Raw genomic sequence first — 23,321 nt, forward strand, 5'->3', positions numbered from 1 at the left:
GTACTTGTTTCCCATTTCCATTTTCCAGGTTCTTATCTTTTATCTTATCAGAGTTTGAAATCTTTCTCTAATCAAATTGTTTAAAGTCATTTAAGTGGGTAGGGATAGAGAGATAAGCTGGCGATTATCTGTGATTCATTGTACTGGAATTACTGATTTAAGACGTAAATTACTGATTGCAATGGCGGCATTTGTGTGTGATGAGACCATTTGGTTCTGTGTGTCTGGTAAGTTTCAACTCTGTCACACAAACGTTTTTATTCCTTTTAACTGCATAGTTGAACTATAATATAAGAGAGTTACCTTTCATTTAGGTCTCTAAGCTGTTCATTTTATTTAGGATGAAACCACTATCATAATTATTCAAGCACCTTCCTAGTTATTCGATATAAGGTGAGCTATGGTTAAAATAAAATAGAGATGGTATTCTTCAAGTGTCACACTTTTGTCTCTCACATTCCCTAAGATGTTACTGTTGGTTGTTATTCCAGAATTATTACTGACCCTTCCTTCTTTGTCTCAATTGAAAGTCTCCCATAACTTATTCCTTTTTACTGTCATAAATTTTCAACTGGCTTGATTTCGTTTTACAGAGTACAGACCTACTGGAATAAAATAGGCTGGTTGTAAACACTTATCAAGACAAGACTATTTTTTCCGAGTTCAATATTGCATGATGTTGTACAATGATCTAAGAGTAGAAATCTGAATAAATATTCAGCCTTGGCCAGACTCTGATGAGTTTCTGAGTATAACTATGTACTTACCAATGAGTGCACCTGTACCTGATCAATTAAGTGAAGTCATGTACTTAGTGTGTTTGATGAGCTATGAGTAACAATCAATGTTATTCTTTCTGTTTACAGATTTTATCATGACTCATGTCTTTATTCAGTTGTTCACCTAGATCCATTATTTTCCTCGGCTGTGCGAGTATAACTATGTACTTACCAATGAGTGCACCTGTACCAGATCAATTAAGTGAAGTCATGTACTTGTTTGATGAGCTATGAGTAGGTAACAATGTTATTCTTTCTGTTTACAGATTTTATCATGACTCATGTCTTTATTCAGTTGTTCACCTAGATCCATTATTTTCCTCGGCTGTGCATCTCGACCCTCTAAATTCATCATGGCATGTCTCTATTCAAATAATAGCAAGATCAACACGCACATAACATCTTATGAAATAAAAGACAAGATAGCACTCTATAAGATCACAGTTCAAGTTGGTGAAGTATGTTGGTCATTGAGTCACCGCTATAGTGACTTTGTCGAGTTGAATGACAAGCTTGTCAAAGACCATAGTCTGAATAAGGATCTGCTACCCCCCAAAAAAGTGCTCCGAAACTTGGATCCTACATTTCTCGAAAAGAGGAAGACTGATCTTGAAATTTATCTACAAAATGTTGTCAATTTTCTGGAGAAGTCTCTGCCAAGATGTTTGATTGACTTTTTACATTTGGTCAAATATGACATTAATATTTTATTACAAGACTTTGCTTCATTTTGTTTCAATGAAGGAGACAAGTATTTGTCCATGGGCAATTCAACTCATGCTTTCAATCCATTACAGGTGAGTTGGTTAATATAAGAGAGTTACCTTTCATTTAGGTCTCTAAGCTGTTCACTTTATTTAGGATGAAACCACTATCATAATTATTCAAGCACCTTCCTAGTTATTGGATATAAGGTGAGCTATAGTTAAAATAAAATAGAGATGGTATTCTTCAAGTGTCACATTTTTTTCTCTCACATTCCCTAAGATGTTACTGTTGGTTGTTATTCCAGAATTATTACTGACCCTTCCTTCTTTGTCTCAATTGAAAGTAGACCCAGTATTCTTCAAGTGTCAGATTTTTGTCTCTCACATTCCCTAAGATGTTACTGTTGGTTGTTATTCCAGAATTATTACTGACCCTTCCTTCTTTGTCTCAATTGAAAGTAGACTTTTCAAGTCTTATATTAAGCACTCTGTCTTATTTCATTGCAGTTGTATGCTATAACCAATCGATTGAAGCAAGAATGTCCAGCTGAAGAATCTCTACACCAGGAACATGATTTCTGTCATATTCTGGAATTTTGTAACAATCTGAGAACCCTCATCATTCAGGGCAGTCCGTCTCATATTGGCACATCCAACATAACATACAATCAGCTCAAGTCTTATATTAAGCACTCTGTCTTATTTCATTGCAGTTGTATGCAATAACCAATCGATTGAAGCAAGAATGTCCAGCTGAAGAATCTCTACACCAGGAACATGATTTCTGTCACATTCTGGAATTTTGTAACAATCTGAGAACCCTCATCATTCAGGGCAGTCCGTCTCATATTGGCACATCCAACATAACATACAATCAGCTCTCGTATGAATTGGCCATGTTCAAAAAGTTGTGCAAACTTTTCCTTTACAATGTGGATATTAATAATGTTACAAACTTAGGTGAGCTTTTTTTGAATAATGACTTGAAGAGTTTTTTGATACAAAGACTAACCTAAGTGGAACTTTTTTTTTTTAATATCTTCTCAAGAAAATTTTCCTCAATCCAATTTTCATAAGGTTCTTCTGGGACCTTTCTCTGTATTTGACCACATAAAAATTACAATTGTTATCTTCTACTCTTGTTTCAGGAACTCTAAGAAATGAGTTGGAGAAACTGACCGTGTGTAAATCAAGTAATATTAAATCCCCCTGTGATATCCTTCTCTGTGATCAAGTACACAAAACCATCAATCCCGATCTAATCTGGACACAGCTCACACAGTTAGATCTGAGTGCAAATGAAATCACACACCTGGATGAGGCCATGAGTTTAGTGCCTCATCTGGAAGAACTTAATCTTGAGTCAAACCAAATCAAGACCATTTCCAATTTGAAATCACTCACCAAATTAAAACGTTTAAATCTAAACCGGAATCGTATTCAAGACTTGAGTCACTTCAAAAGTGAATTGAACTCCGAATCCATTGTAGAACTGAACCTGTGTGAGAATCTCATTACTAATCTGAACGGATTAGATGGAATGGAAAATTTACAAAGTCTTGATCTAGGTTCTAACTTCATTAGTGATTTAAGTGAAATATCAAACATAAGCTGTCTGGATCAGTTGACCAATATAAATCTAACTGGCAATCCCATTGCTACTATTATTGATTATAGGATAAAAATATTGCAATTGTTCTTCAAACGAGCCAACCAGATTATTTTGGACAGTGAAAAACCAACGAGTAAAGAAATTGACTGCACAAATATTCTCAATGCGCTGCTCGTTAATGTTCAGTTTTCAGATTGATTCTGTTTTATTCTATTTAACAATTAAATCAGGAACTCCATTAAAAAATAACCAGTGGTCCAGCATTCTCAAAACGCACTTCATTTTATTTTCTTGTCAATTCTACTGTTGAAAAAATATTTTAAGGAATTCATATTTTTTCCAAGCCTAGGTATAGGAATTTTATTATTTAGATTTAGAGGGTATCAAATAATTTTTTCTTCCTTTTAATAATTTTACTAAAAAAAAAGAGGGAAAAATCGAGTATCGTATGCCAAGGACGAATATGTCCGGTAATAGGTTACGTTTGGCAACATTGAACTTTATGTAAACAAAAAAAGTTCTGGGAAAATGAAAATAAATAAAATAATGAAATTGGAAATAATTAAATAAATGAAATAATTAAAATTAATTAAATTCTTTCTATTTCCCTTGTGAAAAGTGTTTGATACCCTGAGATATACTCAACCAATCAGGATATCATATTTGTGTCAAATCAGCCAGTGATCGAAAATAGCAATCAAGAAGTGTTGTGCAACAACCTCCAGCCAGATGGGGAGATCTTGGTAACCAAGACAATCAAGTCTTTCTTATCAGTGTTTATGAGTAGGTAGCTAATTAAATAATACATGTCATAATTTTATCAAACAAACAGATGACTGCAAATCTGCTGTGAGAGGTGCAAAGGTCCCGATGGAGTTCATTCAGGGTAAGAGAACAAATTTGTCTTTGTAAAAACTTTCACACTAGATTCACTAAGGACCCAAGGCAAATATCCTTTGTGATATCATTCTGCTGTGACTAACTTATCCAACCACTGATCCTTAGGAGGGGATGTAATATTTTAAAAAAAAAAAAAAGAAAAAGAACTTGAGACTAGTCATGAGGGATAGTCGATCAGCCTCATCAAGAACGAGAAACTTGATCCGATTCAGAGAAAATGTATTGCATGTATCCAGATGGTCTGCCAAGCGTCCTGGTGTTGCTATGACAATGTGAGGCTTCTTGGCTAGCTCCTTGCCTTGGTCTACCATGTCCATTCCTCCGGTGATGATGGAAACTCGGAGGTTCATCACCTTCCCCAACACCAAGAACTGATCTCCAATCTGAGAGGAAAGACATTTCAAAATTCAAATAATTGACTATAGTGTGGTGCAATATTAAGATCTTGAGCTAAAGGAACTACATGTCCCAGTTTGATAATGTATATAAATTGAAAAGTGCTATAGGTACATACTATTAAATCCTGGATCTACACTTTACAGTCACATATTGAAAGGTTGCTGGATGATATTTTGACATCAGCAAGCTCGATTCCAACTTGCAAAAGTTATTACTTTTTTTTACCTAAAGATTAAAACCAAACATGCTTACCTGGTATGCCAACTCTCTGGTTGGGGTCAAAACAAGAGCAAATATCCCATAGGGATCTTCACACCATTTCTGCAATATTGGCAAAGCAAAGGCTAATGTTTTACCACTTCCAGTCTTTGCACACCCGATACAATCTTCATCATTCAGGACATGGGGAATAATAGCTTTTTGAATTTCTGTAGGTGTTTTGACTCCTGAAATGAGACAAAGTCAAGCTTAATACCTAAATTTTAGTCAACTGTGACAGCATATTGAATGCTCTAGTTCCTATTGGACCACTGAATGTTGGTGGTTGATATCCAAATCGGAGACCATCTAGGCAAATTGTGCTGTTGGCTTTTCCCTACTTCACTCAGGCTGGTCAGGTTAATGTTAGGAGGATGGTAGCTTGTCACCAAACCTAAATTTTAGTCAGCTGTGACAGCATATTGAATGCACTAGTTCCTATTGGACCACTGAATGTTGGTGGTTGATATCCAAATGGGAGGCCATCTAGGCAAATTGTGCTGTTGGCTTTTCCCTACTTCACTCAGGCTGGTCAGGTTAATGTTAGGAGGATGGTAGCTTGTCACCAAATCTAAATTTTAGTCAGCTGTGACAGCATATTGAATGCTCTAGTTCCTATTGGACCACTGAATGTTGGTGGTTGATATCCAAATGGGAGACCATCTAGGCAAATTGTGCTGTTGGCTTTTCCCTACCTCACTCAGGCTGGTCAGGTTAATGTTAGGAGGATGGTAGCTTGTCACCAAATGGAGGGTAGAGCACACACCACCCCTGTTACATTACATTGAAATGGGGGTCTTTTTTGACAAAGTTCCCATGTGTACCCCACACCCCTTAACCCTACCATGCACAAGATCACCGATTTTGCTCAAATTTTAGTATGTTATGTCTTGACAAGTACAAAAAGGAAATCAAAGGCTTAAAAAAAGTAATTTTTCACCCTCTTTTGGCCAATTTTTAATTTGTGCCACATCTGGCACTCTGCACATCAAAATGGGGGTCTTTTTTGACAAAGTTCCCATGTGCACCCCACACCCCTTAACCCTACCATGCACAAGATCACCAATTTTGCTCAAATTTTAGTATGTTATGTCTTGACAAGTACAAAAGGAAATCAAAGGCTTAAAAAAAGTAATTTTTCACCCTCTTTTGGCCAATTTTTAATTTGTGCCACATCTGGCACTCTGCACATCCTGGTCCTAAAAAATTAACCTCTCTGCGCCCAACTATGGAGTACTTACCAATCGTCTGACATTGCCTGATCAACCAGGGATTCAACTTTAAATCAGTAAAACTCTTGATAGGATCCTCCATTCTCAACGGGGAAGTGAATATGTATCACTGTTTGTTGGTTTGTTCATGTATGACCTGAATCACCAGTATATCCAAGGAGTGTGTCTCAGGTCATTAGATTGCATATTTTACAATCACCTTTAAGTACTGATTTTAGAACTTTTCTTTACAGGGTCTCCACTCCAAATTTTAAAAAATCACTAGATTCGAGGGAAAAAAATCACTAGATTTGACTTGAAAATCACTAGATTTCTAAAGAATCAGTAAAAGTCTTGATAGGATCCTTCATTCTCAACGGGGAAGTGAATATTTATCACTGTTTGTTCATGTATGACCTGAATCACCAGTATATCCCAGGAGTGTGTCTCAGGTCATTAGATTGCATATTTTACAATCACCTTTACTGATTTTAGAACTTTTCTTTGGCTTTGGCTTAGGAACTTTTTTGCACTTTTTTAAGCACATTGTTGACTTTTGAAAATTTGAATTTTCGCGGGCGAAACTAATCATTGTGCCTTGTTGCCACATCTACAAAAATTTGCCGTCTTTTTGCATTCTTAGTGGTCCAGCGAACTCACCCAAAGGCTCTCAGAGGGCCAATCGAACCCAAAATGCATTTAGAAAAATTCGCTTCATGTGAAAGCATTTTTCCTTAGATGTTTAATCGAAATTGGACAAATTATTCCAATGTTTATAGTGGACCAAAGGAAACATTGTCGAGTTAAAACTTCGTTCAATTAACCAGCCCAAAGTATTCTTTCACGTTATTTTTTGATACAAAGACTAACCTTAGTGGAACTTTTTTTTTTTTTTTTAATATCTTCTCAAGAAATTTTCCTCAATCCAATTTTCATAAGGTTCTTCTGGGACCTTTCTCTGTATTAGACCACATAGAAATTACAATTGTTATCTTCTACTCTTGTTTCAGGAACTCTAAGAAATGAGTTGGAGAAACTGACTGTGTGTAAATCAAGTAATATTAAATCCCCCTGTGATATCCTTCTCTGTGATCAAGTACACAAAACCATCAATCCCGGTCTAATCTGGAAGGTTGATGTACCAGGTTGAGTTGAGACAGGATATTGTTTTTTTTAGTTTGGCATGGGAGTGGTAACTTAAAAACGAGGTTACCCTATAATAACCAGGGTCACTGCTTGTTTGTGCCAGTTCCTTTGGTAGCAATATTCCACGGTTGTGACTTTTGCACAAGTACCGATTTGTCTATTCATATTTTTTTGTAACATTACCAGTTTACTATTTTGTGTTTTCTAATACCCAGTTACTTTGTTTATTTCTAGATGACGTTTGTAGCTTCCATGCGTCAGCTTGAAGAGAGGCATGTGGCCAACAAGATTGAACTCATGGTATGGTCCAATAAAATGGACTTGCTAGAATTTGTCTATTCATATTTGTAACATTACCAGTTTACCATTTTGTGTTTTCTAATACCCAGTTACTTTGTTTATTTCTAGATGACATTTGTAGCTTCCATGCGTCAGCTTGAAGAGAGGCATGTGGCCAACAAGATTGAACTCATGGTATGGTCCAATAAAATGGACTTGCTAGCATTCTCCAATACAAAAGGAGAAGTGGCTCTGCATCGACTGAATTGGCAACGGGTTTGGCTTCTTGCTCCACCTATCGAGAATGCCCACGTAGACGGGTTGATGTGGAGACCAGATGGAAAAGTCATAGCTATTGCTTACAGCACTTGTGAGTATGAAAGTATAGTAGTCTCTGCTCAGTAATATTCATTAACTTTCTCTCTAAGTATCTTGAATTAAAAAATTAAAATGGCGTCAAACTAAGTAGACTTGTTAAATAGAATCTTTTTATTTTTATTTTAGGTATGGTAGAGTAAAGTTAATGACATGGGTCTTGTCCAAAAAACAAAGAGAGTAGAAAGACAGGATAGTAGAAAGTTAGTTGTTCTGAGAATGTACCTTATCTGGTTAGGATAAATTCTGCCCTGGATGGGAGGCAGGTGCACTGCCCTCCAAACTAAGTAGTACTGAGTAATTTGTATTTTTGTGCTAAGTTCCTTTTTTTTTTATATCTGAATTCTTAAAACTAATTGCCATATTTCTCTTCTTTCCTAGTGCGAGTATTATTGATCAATGTTGAAAACAAAGAGGTACTTCACACAATCATCATACCAAGCAGAGTGAGTGTAATGTCATGGCCCCAGGAGAAAGAGAAAGATGTTACCAATAACCTATTGAATAAGGTGAGTCACAAGGCTTAATAGAGAACGAAGATTTTTTCCAAGTCACTAAATAAATTATCTTTTCATATTCATTTTCTTTCACACAGTCCAAAAATATTTTTGAAAAGAAAAGCTCCTTTTTGTATTTAACCTAACCCTATAATAACACTAAAAACTCCTTCTTGTGTTTAACCTACCCCATAATAATAACCAGGGTCACTGCTTGTTTGTGCCAGTTCCTTTGGTAGCAATATTCCACGGTTGTGACTTTTGCACAAGTACCAATTTGTCATTTGGGCTGTATAATGTAGCTCAGATTGAAACTAACATACATCTCCCTCGAGGTAATGGATTAATTATTTCTTCTTTCCTTCTTTCTAGCCTTTTCCTATTTAAATAGGGTCGGCGTTGATTGATAATGGTTTGATAAACAATGTGTAATGCGGTTATTTGGTTTCTTTGTAGCCAGCCTAGTTTGCTGAGAAGGTAGCGCGTAAGCCTTGTAGGCGCTAGGTTGTGGGTTCGATTACCACCACACGGGGCAAACTTTATCCTAAAAACCTGAACAGATAAGTAAGTTTCGTTCTTGGAATGGCCGTCTTCTCTTCAATATTGCAGTACGATAAGATCACCCTCCGTACAGGTTCTCTTTATCAATACTGACCACACGAGTCTAATGTAGCAGTTCTTCCATTGCTACGAAATACGGCGGTAAAACACTCATCTTGCAGATAAAAGTACCAATAAATAACCCCGATTGTCTCTTTTCTTCATACACAAAAAGGTCACTCAGAGGCTTAGGTGTAAGGGCAAACAGCCCTAGAGGATGAGTTAAGCTTCTACAAATCTCTTCTCTCTTTTCCCAGGTCACCTGTGTGAGAAAATCCTCGGCTGTGAGCTCTCCAAAGACCTACGCCACCTGTTTGTCACCGTCCTGGTCACCTCCAAAGCCACCCAGAATATTAAACTCCTCACTCTAGACACCAAACCCCTTCATGACCGATCCAAAGAACTTCACACTCTCTCTATCAAATACGGACATATCCTATCCCTCCTCGATTATCTCAGCAATACAATGAGCAACTTGAAAGAAACCTGGGAGAACATTTTGCTCAAAGAGATGCAACTTAAGTTGAGCAACTACGCGAGTTTGCAACCCCCTGGACAGTTGGCGACGGATTTTCTGGAGCTCCTTGTGTTTGGAACCCCTTCTGAGTCTCTCGAGAGATTCCTCGTACGGGATTTGTGTGATAAGAGCATCAAGAAATTAGGTGAGTAGATTATTATAATTATCAAATCAATCATGAATCTTTGTGGTAAAGCAAAGAGCTTTTTCACAACATTTGTGGGTATCACAGCATTACTAAGTGCCTCATTTACTATTAATTTTCATCTACTAGTATCATCATTTTACACTGGTAATGCCGCCTCTGGTCGCTACTCGGTTACTATTAATTTTCATCTACTCGTTTCATTATTTACACTGGTAATGCCGCCTCTGGTCGCTACTCGGTTACTATTAATATTCATCTACTAGTATCATCATTTTACACTGGTAATGCCGCCTCTGGTCGCTACTCGGTTACTATTAATTTTCATCTACTAGTATCATCATCATGAATCTTTGTGGTAAAGCAAAGAGCTTTTTCACAACATTTGTGGGTATCACAGCATCACTAAGTGCCTCATTTACTATTAATTTTCATCTACTCGTATCATTATTTACACTGGTAATGCCGCCTCTGGTCGCTACTCGGTTAAAGTAGGTATGTATTCTGTGCCCCCATTTAGCACAGAATACATATTTTTGTATGTATTCTATGAATGGGGGTACATCCCAATAAAAATAGACAAAAAAAAAAAAAAAAAAAAAAAATTGGTTCGAGTTATTTACACTGGTAATGCCGCCTCTGGTCGCTACTCGGTTCAAGTAGGTACTCAATTGGTTCGAGTGTTCGGGAATCGAACTCGCGGCCTAGCGCTTACAAGGCATTTATCTTTAAACCAATGTTTGTTTCGAAAATAACGTCAATACCTGTCTAATATCCACATTTCTCTACATTTCAGGCAATGTTATCGAGCTCAATTGCCTCAATATGCAGAGGTTGATATTAAAACACCTCTATTCGTTCGGTCAGAATCTGGCCTATCACATCAGTGAACTCAGAGGCATGTCAAAGCTAGCCACCTTCTCCTCGCTAGGACTTAAAGAAGAGGTAAGCCAGATTTTCAGTCAGATTTCTTTATTTCTATTTTAAGAGTTTTTTTAAGACAATTATTTATTTATTTAAAGGAGTTTTAACAATAAAGTCCTACCTCTAAGAGGTTTGAAATAGGAAAATGTAACAACGGAGGTCTTGTCCTGAAATTGATGGGAGGAGGACAGAATTGGAGAAAGCCGGCCGTTCTGAGAGCGAGCCTCATCTATTTAGGATAAAGTTCGCCCCAGGCGGGAATTGAACCCTTGACCGAGCACTTACAAGGTAGGTATAAGTACGTTACTTTTCAAGCTAACTAATCTGGTTCATTGGTCATTAAGCTAATGTTTAAAATCGCAACGCATGGTTTTCTCCTATCCTGTCGTTTTCTCTTCGATTTTGGAACTAAAAGACCTCAACAGATACAATCCCTTTCCTTCTATTAAATATTTTTTAAGTTAAATTAAAGAGGATATAACCTCAACAGTTACAGATCCCTCTATTAAACCTCAAAAAAAAAAAAAAAAAAAAAAAAAAAAAAAAAATCTAGCTTGGTTGGTAGTGCGTCTACCTTATAAACACTAGGCCGCGGGTTCGATTCACGCCCGGGGCGGATTTCATCCTGGATGGATAATGTTCGTTCTCAGAACAGCTGGCTTTCTCCTATCCTGTCTTCCTTCTATCTTCGATTTCGAGATGATGAGACCTTGGCAGTTACAAAAAACAAACAAATTGTGATTCTGGCCATTAGAAAGAAAAGAAAATGAAGGAATCACTTACTTATTGGCAAAGTCCACCTGTAGAAGACCCCGTTGGTTTTCTATCATCCCTTCCGAGGAGATAAACAAGTCAGGCAGTTTCCGTCTGGAGTCTCCCCAATGGGGAAGTTGACTATGGGGTAAGTAGCGTCTTGAGTAGGTCACTAAACCTGTAGGGTCTGAAAACAAGGAAAATCCTCGATGAAAACAGTCTAAATCATAGCTCAAGAAATGTAGCCTCTGTGACTACTTGACTAGTGGGTATCACACTAGGCTTGCATACTGGAGGTTGTGGGTTCCATTCCCCCTGGGGTCGAATTTTTTTCTGCCCTGTGCTTGGAGTTTGAGGTGCACTCAGCCCCGTGCGTCATTACCAGTGTAAAAAACATTAATGGCACATGGACATTGACAAAAGGTGTGAAAAGGCTTTACCAAGATAAAACATTCTTATGAAAAAATTAAAATTGAACATACCTTTAGTGGTAACTCGAACGAAATAGTTGATCAAACACTTCAGCTTCTCACTAACACACGAACTTTGGGCTTGGAATAGTCTGAAAAATAAATAGATTAAATAAAAATATTTATTATTTTATTTTGTCAAGGGTCTAGCTCTATGTTTACCTTGCCCTAGGGATCAATTTATTTTAAAGTACACGAACAGAATTTGTCCTCCTTTTTGTGCAATAAAAGAAAAAATTGTGACTTTACCTGCTAAAGTTAATGCAAGGGAAGTTGGCATATTGGGACTCGGGTTGGTTCGAGTTCCTACGAGGATATGTACACAAGAATGCATTGGCTAACAAAGACGCTATCTGTAACTGAGACAGTGTGATGGAATGATTGGAATGGGCTTTAAGCAGAGGAATACCACACTGGAGAACATTGGGTAGACGCAGGGCGAGGCTGATGATCTTGGGTAGGAGCTGCTTGAAGAAGATGTCCGTTTCTAGCTGATCTAACTCCTGAAATTGAAGAAGTTGTTTTACGTCAATAAACCTGCCTCAGTGACACAGTGCTCAAAATGCTCGCCTGGTAAAAGGAGGGCACAAGCTCAATCCCAGCCAAGGCATGGAATTTTATCACAATAAAATTATAATATTTAAGAAATGGACCACATTAAAATGGAGCTCCAAGGGTTAGGTGGTAGAGAACGCCATCAACATTAAGAGACAAAAAAAACCAGATGTTTCTATCTCAACTAGGAAAAAAAAAGAAAATAAATTAAAAGCGAGGGAACAATTTCATGTGTGACATGAAGCCTACCACAAATCGCTTTTCGGAGGTTTCATGTCTCACATGAATCCTACCGTATTTGAAAGAAATGTTTTGTTTACGTCTGACTGTAACAACAACGCTTAAGGTTCATGTGGGACATGAATCCTACCGTTGGAGCGATTTTGATGAAATTGATTCTGTACGCAAAAGGTTAAACATGAGATCATGGAGGGTGCATGTAAACCACAGTATAAAAAATGTGTCGGACAGGGACACACTTTAATAAATTTTCTATGTTTTCAATTTCAGCTCCCAGTGAGTCCTGACAGTGTTCCAAAACCCTACAGGAAGCATACAGATGAGACGTGGACCAAGCATCATGTCCATTTACCTTTCTCCCAGAAAAGTCTTATTCAATTAGAAGAGGTAAAATTCTGCCCTAGATAATAATTGAAACAATATGTACAATTGTACATCTAGGACTTATGTAGGACCGGTACCTACTATTAAAAATTAAATAAATAAATAAATAATCAACTCAGGGTCATCAATGTTATTTTCAGTGGTCAAAACATTGTCAGGAAAGTCTGCTCTGGTTGGGATTCAAACCCACATTCTCCAACTGATGAGAATGCTGTGGAACCCTTGATAAGAATTTCATAAGTTTTTTTTTTTATAAATTTTAAAAAGACAATTGAGATTCGAAATTTTTAAAAATTTTAAAATTTATAATTTAATTTGTGAAGATTCTTTTCTAAATAATTATTCCGATAATTATTTGCATTTATTTTTTTTTTTACTTTCTTTTATTTAATTTTCTTTCATTGTTAGACTTTTTCTTAAACTGATGAGAGTGCTGTGGAACCCTTGATAAGAATTTCATATTTTTTTTTTACTTTCTTTTATTTAATTTTCTCTCATTGTTAGACTTTTTCTCTCATTTCTTTCCTCTTCTTTCATTTCAGAATACTGTGAGGAAGCGTTGGGAAGTGATACAGGAAGCTTTGCTCCGTCCCATCACCAATAGTAAACAATTAGAGGAAGTCATTTGTTCCTACAATAACAAGAAATGGAAATTCCCTGCTCTGCACTATTTGTTTCGAACGGTGAGAAAATTTTCATTCCCTGTGAAGTTCTATTTTTATCCAAGCATTAATTTGAATTTTAAAACATAGGGAATTGACACTTTATTTGAAGGCAACCATGGGGTGAGCTTAATGTTGATGGCGTTCTCTACCACCTAACCCTTGGAGCTCCATTTTAATGTGGTCCATTTCTTAAATATTTGTTCTATTTTTATCCAAGCATTAATTTGAATTTTAAAACATAGGTAATTGACACTTTATTTGAAGGCACAACCATGGGGTGAGCTTAATGTTGATGGCGTTCTCTACCACCTAACCCTTGGAGCTCCATTTTAATGTGGTCCATTTCTTAAATATTATAATTTTATTGTGATAAAATTCCATGCCTTGGCTGGGATTGAGCTTGTGCCCTCCTTTTACCAGGCGAGCATTTTGAGCACTGTGTCACTGAGGCAGGTTTATTGACGTAAAACAACTTCTTCAATTTCAGGAGTTAGATCAGCTAGAAACGGACATCTTCTTCAAGCAGCTCCTACCCAAGATCATCAGCCTCGCCCTGCGTCTACCCAATGTTCTCCAGTGTGGTATTCCTCTGCTTAAAGCCCATTCCAATCATTCCATCACACTGTCTCAGTTACCACTATGTCACTGAGACAGGTTTATTGACGTAAAACAACTTCTCCAATTTCAGGAGTTAGATCAGCTAGAAACGGACATCTTCTTCAAGCAGCTCCTACCCAAGATCATCAACCTCGCCCTGCGTCTACCCAATGTTCTCCAGTGTGGTATTCCTCTGCTTAAAGCCCATTCCAATCATTCCATCACACTGTCTCAGTTACAGATAGCGTCTTTGTTAGCCAATGCATTCTTGTGTACATATCCTCGTAGGAACTCGAACCAACCCGAGTCCCAATATGCCAACTTCCCTTGCATTAACTTTAGCAGGTAAAGTCACAATTTTTTCTTTTATTGCACAAAAAGGAGGACAAATTCTGTTCGTGTACTTTAAAATAAATTGATCCCTAGGGCAAGGTAAACATAGAGCTAGACCCTTGACAAAATAAAATAATAAATATTTTTATTTAATCTATTTATTTTTCAGACTATTCCAAGCCCAAAGTTCGTGTGTTAGTGAGAAGCTGAAGTGTTTGATCAACTATTTCGTTCGAGTTACCACTAAAGGTATGTTAAATTTTAATTTTTTCATAAGAATGTTTTATCTTGGTAAAGCCTTTTTACACCTTTTGTCAATGTCCATGTGCCATTAATGTTTTTTACACTGGTAATGACGCACGGGGCTGAGTGCACCTCAAACTCCAAGCACAGGGCAGAAAAAAATTCGACCCCGGGGGGAATGGAACCTACAACCTCCAGTATGCAAGCCTAGTGTGATACCCACTAGTCAAGTAGTCACAGAGTCTACATTTCTTGAGCTATGATTTAGACTGTTTTCATCGAGGATTTTCCTTGTTTTCAGACCCCACAGGTTTAGTAACATACTCGAGACGCTACTTACCCCATAGTCAACTTCCCCATTGGGGAGACTCCAGACAGAAACTGCCTGACTTGTTTATCTCCTCGGAGGGGATGATAGAAAACCAACGGGGTCTTCTACAGGTGGACTTTGCCAATAAGTAAGTGATTCCTTCAGCCAGCTGTTCCGAGAACGAACATTATCCATCCAGGATGAAATCCGCCCCAGGCGTGAATCGAACCCGCGGCCTCGTGTTTATAAGGCAGACGCACTACCAACCAAGCTATCTAGGCTTTCAGGCAGAGTTTAAACCTCGTTTTTATTATTTCTCTCCTACATAGCGAAGTTCTTCCTTCTGTTCTCGCAGAAAATATTTGAGCGCTCTCAGGAAGCGTTGTGCGAACATTTTCACCGTACTGCACGTCGTTTTCAAACTACCCAATGCTTCCCCATTCTGAGCGTGAGCTGTGAACTGTTGTAGCGCACTCACAATGCATCTATCGTATGCTTTCAATTTCACTCTCACGTAAATGTGGCCCACGAGCGTGCCGGTAGTTGAGTTGTTCAGTGGGAGGTGATTGGTGAAAACTTGTGACCTTGGATAGGGGATGTTTGATTGTTGAGTTAGGAGATGGAATGCTGGCGCTATGTTTGTTGACGCTAAAAACTGGTATGTCAGACCAAACTGGTTAGGTACGTTTGGAGCCATTTTATTGGTTGAGTTTATCTTCAATTCATTTAATGATTTTGGATCACTCTTGGCTGAATTTTGACCCAACTGGTTGAATGAATCTTGATTAATCTTATTGGTTAAATTAATATCTCTCTGTTTGGACAAGTTTAGAGTTTTAATGATTTTGGATCACTCTTATTGGCTGAATTTTGACCCAACTGGTTGAATGAATCTTGATTAATCTTATTGGTTAAATTAATATCTCTCTGTTTGGACAAGTTTAGAGCAATCTTATTGGTTGAGTTTATCTTCAACTGGTTGAATGAATCTTGATCAATCGGATTGTTAGAGTTGGATAGGAGGATGTTAAGAATGAAGTGTTTTTGATACGTTTCTAGGTCGGAGTTTCGGACGAGGAAGATTTGTGGTTTTCCTGAAAAAGTAAAGGGGTAGAAGGAAAACAGGATAGGAGAAAGCCAGCCGTTCCGAGAACAAACCTTATCTGTTCGGATAAAATCCGCCCCGGGCTTGAATTGAACCCGCGACCTAGCACTCATAAGGCATACGCGCTATTACTCTCAAATAAAAAGAGAACTTGGTAATTATTCAGAAGCCACGGCAATGAAAAAGAAAGCTTCCTTACTTATCCCTATAGTAACACTATAAAAGTATAACAAGTTTCCATTGACGTGACTTCTGAGCAAGTACCGAGAGTTAAAATTTCCTTTTATTAAACTAAATATTAATTAACAAAGCATTAACTTCATTTCCCAGAAAACTTACCAATTGCACAGTTCGTGTCGTACCGTTATTGAAATCCGCATTTCGTCCTCCACTTTCTCTCGTCACTCTAACGAACGGGAAATTCAGGAATTGTACCCATGCAACGAACGAGTTAGAATCGGGACCATTTTTGTCCCGCTTAGTCCAGGTGAATCGGTCGAATTCAAACTCTATTGAGTAAATTCGCACGAGAAGGAAGACAGGATAGGAGAAAGCCAGCTGTTCCGAGAACGAACATTATCCATCCAGGATGAAATCCGCCCCAGGCGTGAATCGAACCCGCGGCCTCGTGTTTATAAGGTATGTAAAAACTGTAGAAAACTCCAGTAATGATAAAATAGTGAAGAATACTCAAGATATGTTCAGTGAAGATGAAGATAGTGTGAGTGAACCAAGCAGGAAATCTGACAGTAAAAACAACAATGTCAATAACGAAAGTAAACTCACACGATGTAAAAACTGTAGAAAACTTCAGTAATGATAAAATAGTGAAGAATACTCAAGATATATTCAGTGAAGATGAAGATAGTGTGAGTGAACCAAGCAGGAAATCTGACAGTAAAAACAACAATGTCAATAACGAAAGTAAACTCACACAAGCGAATAAAAGGAATAGCTGTGATACTAGTCTTAATAAATCCACAAACAAAACCAACACATCCGTAAATGATACATCAGGCATTGGAGAATCCGAGGAGATTAAATTGTTTAAGAGAATTCAACGAAATAGTTGGGCTGATTTGGAACGTTCAAGGAAAGACATGAAATGTGACGAACTAGAGAAAGAAATTCAAATTATGGACACAAGTGATGATCTCAGTAATAATGGACCAGGACCCAATGATTCTCCGAAAATAAGAAAAACTGATAAGAATAATGCAGCTCGTTCGAAAAATAGGAAAATAACAGACTATTTCAGCAAAGAAATTAGAAAGTGAAATGAGTAAGCCATGTTGAATTCTTGCCTAACAAGAAATACAACCCATCTTTAAGATGTCTAGCAATATCTACGACAAGCTAAGTGTTTCTTTTAGAGAAAACTTCCTTCACTCTGTTTTCTAATAAATCTTCTAATAGCATTTTCAAACATTTAGCTAAAACCCCATAAAATGGATTTATTGAAAACTTCATACAAACTTTGAACACTTTGAAACTTGGTAATTCGTTGAAACTTATAGAGAACACACGTCTTCATCAAAAAGTTTGTCCATTTATTAATGTTGGCTTTGAAAAAGTTCGCGATGATGGAGAACATTTTTTCCTTCTTTTTAATGTTGAAAGCATGGCTATGAATATTAATTAAATTTAAAAATTAAGACTAGGGGGGATTGCTTTTCTATGACTTTACAATTGGTTATTGTCTAATCAAGCGTCTTTACAAGACGTCTTCAGATATGGTCATGTTTCCCATATTTATTATTCCTCATTCTTACCTAAAAATTGAAACTTATAGAGAACACAAGTCTTCATCAAAAAGTTTGTCCATTTATTAATGTTGGCTTTGAAAAAGTTCGCGATGATAGAGAACATTTTTTCCTTCTTTTTAATGTTGAAAGCATGGCTATGAATATTAATTAAATTTAAAAATTAAGACTAGGGGGAATTGCTTTTCTTTGATTTTACAATGGTTATTGTCTAATCAAGCGTCTTTACAAGACGTCTTCAGATATGGTCATGTTTCCCATATTTATTATTCCTCATTCTTGCCTAAAAATATTCTTCCTCTGATTCTGTTCCTGTACTGGGAAATTTTATTTACAACTTTTTCTAAGAGAAAACTTTTTACTGTTTTAATTCTTACTCATAAGTTTAGTTTGATAGCGCATTTGATTTTATTTGTTTTTTAAATAATGAAGTATAATTTCATGAAAATTTCAGACATTTTAATTTTCATATTTAATTTAGTCCATTGTTTGTGCTTTTTTGTTAATATTTTTTTCTTTAGAATTGAAAAAATATCTACATGTTTCGGTAGGTACTATTGTATTGCAAAGTAGCATGACTGTTGTAAATTGAAAGTCCTTGTCTTTAAAACAATATCTCTCCCAAAAACCATTCATTTTATGTGAGGACATCTGGAGCTGTGAAACATTCCCTTGGAAGAAGTTCAATTCCCAAAGAAAATAAAAATACATGTTATTGACAAAATAGATTGTACGACTTAAGTACACATAAATGAGTAATGTATTTACTTGACATGTAAGAACATCTGGAGCTGTGAAACATTCCCTTGGAAGAAGTTCAATTCCTAAAGAAAATAAAAATACATGTTATTGACAAAATAGATTGTACGACTTAAGTACACATAAATGAGTAATGTATTTACTTGACATGTAAGTATGTAAGATTTCATTCATTGAATACAATAGAGTAGGTAGGTAATGTAATATTGATAAGTATTTAGATGAAGATGTAATAAATATTTACAGATCAGGTAATTTAGAAGCCATGGTCATAGTGGTTCCTTCCTTACTCGAACCTAAATGTATTTTGTTTTTCTATTCACAAACTTTGCGAACTGACTGTTGACTTGTTTAGCACTCACTTTCATAATCTATTCTTTGTGGTAATTTATTTTCTCATTTCTCTTTCTCTCTGCCTTTCTCCCACTTTTTTCCAATTCCGTTTCGAAGAACTAGGATTTCTCTTTTCTCATCGATCAAAATATCCGGCCCTAAGGACCAGAACTTTTTTTGCCAAAATATCCGGCCCTAAGGACCAGAACTTTTTCTTCATCGAAATATCCGGCCCTAAGGACCATAAATTTTCTTGATCAAAATATCCGGCCCTAAGGACCAGAATTTTTCTTGATCAAAATATCCGACCCTAAGGACCAGAACTTTTTCTTCATCGAAATATCCGGCCCTAAGGACCAGAATTATTTCATCTCAATCCTAACCTCACCTATATCCTTTCTTTCCTTCAACTCAATTCCCCTCTCTCGTTATTTCCTTCAATTCAATTCCCCTCTTTCGTTCTTTCCTTCAACTCAGTTCCCCTCTCTCGCGTCATATCCAGGTGTAGCTTATATTTCCTTGTCAGGAGCCGCCTACGCCGTCCCCGTTTCTCTTCTTGGCCAGCACTTTTCGTCGGTCCTTGAACCCCTTGGCTCGGTTGGGGTACTCCACGGCCGTCAGTTCAGAGACCTCGGTGTAGGACGGTTGCCGTGATATGTGCTGCGTGCTGCCTGCGAACAGAATCGAACAGATGAGGGTTAGTTAATTTAATTGAGATTTATTATTACCTTTTTTTTTATAGAAGGGACTGTAACTGCCAAGGTCTTATCGTCCCAAAATCGAAGAGAGAAGGAAGACAGGATAAGAGAAAGCCAACCGTTCCGAGAACGAACATCATCCGTTTAGGATAAAATTCGCGCCGGGCGGGAATCGCACCCGCGGCCTAGCGCTCAAAAGGCAGATGCAATACCAACCAAGCTAACTAGGCTGGCTACCTTCTACAGAGCGTTTTTGGGGAAATTTAATTTATAACCATTTGCTTTGTCCAAACAGAGCTACGAAATAATTTACAACACACTTCAGAATAAACTATAACTCTGCTAACGAGGGCATTTGTCTTTGAGGATTACCAGCAGTTCACAGAGGCCCTTATTGTATCAGGTAAGCTCAAAGCTCCTAAGTATTAATATAAGAGAACCCTATAGAGATAGAGAATGTGTCTTAATTTACAAGCAACACCTAAAGATGGTGTGTCCTGAATTTCAAGAAAACCCTGTAGATTGTGTGCCTTATTTTATTATTACATATTATTTTTTTAAGGGGTTTGATAGAACTATAACTACTAAGGTCTTATCGTCCCGAAATCGAAGAGAGAAGGAGGACAGGGTGGGGAAAAGCCAGCCGTTCGAGAACGAACATTGTGCGTTCAGGATAAAATCAGCCCTGGGCGGGAATCGAACCCGCGGCCTAGCGCTTACAAGGCAGACACCAGCAGTTGCATATTTAAGTTGCCCAAGCAAGCCCCCCCAGCAAAGCCCTAAAACTTGTGGATAGCCAAACTGACCATTAATAACATTCTCATTCCAAATTTATGACACTCAAAAGAACTCCATTCATAAGCCTAGCAAAATCCTGTGATTTCTCCTCACACCATATGAAGCGAGTTATTTCCTCATTTGTATCGTACATATCAAGCGCGGTTATGTTTTCAGTGCCCCACTTGAAGTCCAGATTAAGTACCACAGGCAGATGATCCGAAGTTAGAAAGTCCGCGGAGACAGTGAGGTCCACTACATCCGAGCATAACTCCATGTTGGTCCATACCAGGTCTACCACACTGTTACCAACTGTGGGAACGAGAAAGCCAGCCTTTCCGAGAACAAACCTTATCTGTTCGGATAAAATCCGCCGCGGGCTTGAATTGAACCCGCGACCTAGCACTCATAAGGCATACGCGCTATTACTCTCAAATAAAAAGAGAATTTGGTAATTATTCAGAAGCCACGGCAATGAAAAAGAAAGCTTCTTAACTTATCCCTATAGTAACACTATAAAAGTATAACAAGTTTCCATTGACGTGACTTCTGAGCAAGTACCGAGAGTTAAAATTTCCCTTTATGAAACTAAATATTAATTAACAAAGCATTAACTTCATTTCCCAGAAAACTTACCAATTGCACAGTTCGTGTCGTACCGTTATTGAAATCCGCATTTCGTCCTCCACTTTCTTTCGTCACTCTAACGAACGGGAAATTCAGAAATTGTACCCATCCAACGAACGAGTTAGAATCGGGACCATTTTTGTCCCGCTTAGTCCAGGTGAATCGGTCGAATTCAAACTCTATTGAGTAAATTCGCACACCATTGTTCATATTTTCAGTTTTTTTTTCCTTCTTCTTCTTCTTTTAAAACGGAGAATTTAGGTCATTTAAAATCCTCCAGCCTGTGGACGAAATGAGGCGATGAATCTACTGGACTATGAGAATGGCTATTAAACTATTAATCTTTCACTAAGCTAGCCTAGTTAACTTGGAGGGTTATTATTATTATTATTAAACACTTTTCCGAGGTTCGTTCTCGGAACGGGTGACTTTCTCCTATCCTGTCTTCCTTCCCTCTTCGCTTCCGTCATAGATGAAATTTGTATCCAGCAACCTTGTCAAGAGAGGTATAGGTAGGTATATAAATCAATCTTTTATTAGACGAACTGCTCAACTATTGAGTTGCCAATTGACACAGTATACTAAAGTCAGACACAAATGTCCTAAATGTATTTTGTTTTTCAAGAATATTCACAAACTTTGCGAACTGACTGTTGACTTGTTTAGCACTCACTTTCATGATCTATTCTTTGTGGTAATTTATTTTCTCATTTCTCTTTCTCTCTGCCTTTCTCCCACTTTTTTCCAATTCCGTTTCGAAGAACTAGGAATGAAATTTGTATCCAGCAACCTTGTCAAGAGAGGTATAGGTATATAAATCAATCTTTTATTAGACGAACTGCTCAACTATTGAGTTGCCAATTGACACAGTATACTAAAGTCAGACACAAATGTTATAAATTACAAAGCATTAATTTGGCGATGGGATTAGTACACAAACTAAGGACAAAGATTAAAACCTAGTACAAAGGTCAATGGGTAACTTCTTTTTTTAACAATTTATGAGACTTATTTTTTTATGGAGTTCATCGAATTGTAGATCTATTCGGGTATTGATCTAATGTTCGTTTTATACCTATTGTTGTTCGTGTCACCAGATTTGTCGGAGGTGGAGTGCTAGGCTACGGAGGAGTTCAAGAAGAGATCCGGTTTGTCATCTGTCCTGAACTCATAGTGGCTCAGTTGTTCACGGAATGTTTGAACTCTACAGAGGCCCTTATTGTATCAGGTAAGCTCCTAAGTATTAATATAAGAGAACCCTATAGAGATAGAGAATGTGTCTTAATTTACAAGAAACACCTAAAGATGGTGTGTCCTAAATTTCAAGAAAACCCTGTAGGTTGTGTGCCTTATTTTATTATTACATAATATTATTTTTTTAAGGGGTTTGATAGAGAGAACTGTAACTGCTAAGGTCTTATCGTCCCGAAATCGAAGAAAGGAGGACAGGGTGGGAAAAAGCTAGCCGTTCGAGAACGAACATTGTGCGTTCAGGATAAAATCAGCCCTGGGCGGGAATCGAACCCGCGGCCTAGCGCTTACAAGGCAGACGCTCTACCCTCCAAGCTAACTAGGCTGGCAATTGCTGCACTTTTTTTTTTAAAATAAATAAAATTCTCTAGAAATTCTTTTAATTTCGTCTCCATGTTTCAGGTGTAGAGCGGTACAACGATTACGAAGGGTACTCGCGTAGTTTTACATGGACAGGAAACTATAAAGATCCGACACCCAGTAAGGACCAGAACTTTTTTTGAAAAAATATCCGGCCCTAAGGACCAGAACTTTTTTGCCAAAATATCCGGCCCTAAGGACCAGAACTTTTTCTTCATCGAAATATCCGGCCCTAAGGACCATAACTTTTCTTGGTAAAAAAATATCCGGCCCTAAGGACCAGAATTTTTCTTGATCAAAATATCCGACCCTAAGGACCAGAACTTTTTCTTCATCGAAATATCCGGCCCTAAGGACCAGAATTATTTCATCTCAATCCTATCCTCACCTATATCCTTTCTTTCCTTCAACTCAATTCCCCTCTCTCGTTCTTTCCTTCAACTCAATTCCCCTCTCTCGTTCTTTCCTTCAACTCAGTTCCCCTCTCTCGTTCTTTCCTTCAACTCAGTTCCCCTCTCTCGCGTCATATCCAGGTGTAGCTTATATTTCCTTGTCAGGAGCCGCCTACGCCGTCCCGACACCCAGCGATATCTATGGACGTAAACTGTGTACTGTTCTAGCTATTGACGCGGTCAATGTAGCGCGTAATCCTAAGGCCCAATACTCACTGAGGTCGATTGAACGAGAACTGAATAAGGTGCGTAGTCTTTAAATATGATAAACTTTGGATTTCGGGGGGATAGGGATTT

General features: G+C 37.6%; 4 protein-coding genes across 8 annotated transcripts in view; 2 read left to right on the forward strand and 2 right to left on the reverse strand.

Annotated features, from left to right (window-relative positions):
* On the forward strand, window positions 1–6,696 carry LOC103507131 (nischarin-like). 5 transcript variants are annotated; one of them, XM_026822074.1, is made up of 6 exons: window positions 1–227; window positions 1,046–1,576; window positions 1,994–2,148; window positions 2,355–2,446; window positions 2,635–3,353; window positions 6,512–6,696. In XM_026822074.1, the coding sequence occupies exons 2-5, from the start codon at window positions 1,061–1,063 to the stop codon at window positions 3,294–3,296; spliced, it is 1,425 nt and encodes a 474-aa protein (XP_026677875.1). In that variant the 5' UTR covers window positions 1–227; window positions 1,046–1,060; the 3' UTR covers window positions 3,297–3,353; window positions 6,512–6,696. The 5 variants fall into 5 exon arrangements, with proteins under 5 accessions (XP_026677875.1, XP_008469801.1, XP_026677876.1 ...); XM_008471579.3 differs by having other exon boundaries at window positions 1,994–2,143; window positions 2,350–2,446; XM_026822075.1 differs by having other exon boundaries at window positions 1,994–2,136; window positions 2,343–2,446.
* The window catches only part of LOC103507141 (poly(ADP-ribose) glycohydrolase), a 21,682-nt gene continuing 1,922 nt past the window's right edge, over window positions 3,562–23,321 (forward strand). Inside the window, exons 1-10 of the mRNA XM_017443194.2 lie at window positions 3,562–3,568; window positions 3,953–3,984; window positions 12,638–12,754; window positions 13,294–13,434; window positions 14,105–14,358; window positions 14,516–14,595; window positions 14,891–15,047; window positions 22,059–22,189; window positions 22,615–22,689; window positions 23,154–23,269. Of these exons, the coding sequence (XP_017298683.2) occupies window positions 3,562–3,568; window positions 3,953–3,984; window positions 12,638–12,754; window positions 13,294–13,434; window positions 14,105–14,358; window positions 14,516–14,595; window positions 14,891–15,047; window positions 22,059–22,189; window positions 22,615–22,689; window positions 23,154–23,269 (1,110 nt within the window). The remainder of the gene's footprint in view (window positions 3,569–3,952; window positions 3,985–12,637; window positions 12,755–13,293; window positions 13,435–14,104; window positions 14,359–14,515; window positions 14,596–14,890; window positions 15,048–22,058; window positions 22,190–22,614; window positions 22,690–23,153; window positions 23,270–23,321) is intronic.
* On the reverse strand, window positions 15,181–16,525 carry LOC113466550. The gene is made up of 3 exons (XM_026822077.1): window positions 16,344–16,525; window positions 15,734–15,993; window positions 15,181–15,623 (listed from the first exon to the last, which is right to left on the reverse strand). The coding sequence occupies exon 3, from the start codon at window positions 15,594–15,596 to the stop codon at window positions 15,210–15,212; it is 387 nt and encodes a 128-aa protein (XP_026677878.1). The 5' UTR covers window positions 15,597–15,623; window positions 15,734–15,993; window positions 16,344–16,525; the 3' UTR covers window positions 15,181–15,209.
* LOC103507142 (tachykinin-like peptides receptor 99D) overlaps window positions 19,402–23,321 on the reverse strand; it is a 27,480-nt gene continuing 23,560 nt past the window's right edge. Inside the window, exon 6 of the mRNA XM_017443195.2 lies at window positions 19,402–19,530. The gene's annotated coding sequence lies outside the window, so the exon portion shown is untranslated. The remainder of the gene's footprint in view (window positions 19,531–23,321) is intronic.

Source organism: Diaphorina citri, unplaced genomic scaffold (assembly GCF_000475195.1).
Source record: "Diaphorina citri unplaced genomic scaffold, Diaci psyllid genome assembly version 1.1 scaffold291, whole genome shotgun sequence".
Classification (NCBI taxonomy): Eukaryota; Metazoa; Arthropoda; class Insecta; order Hemiptera; family Psyllidae; genus Diaphorina; species Diaphorina citri.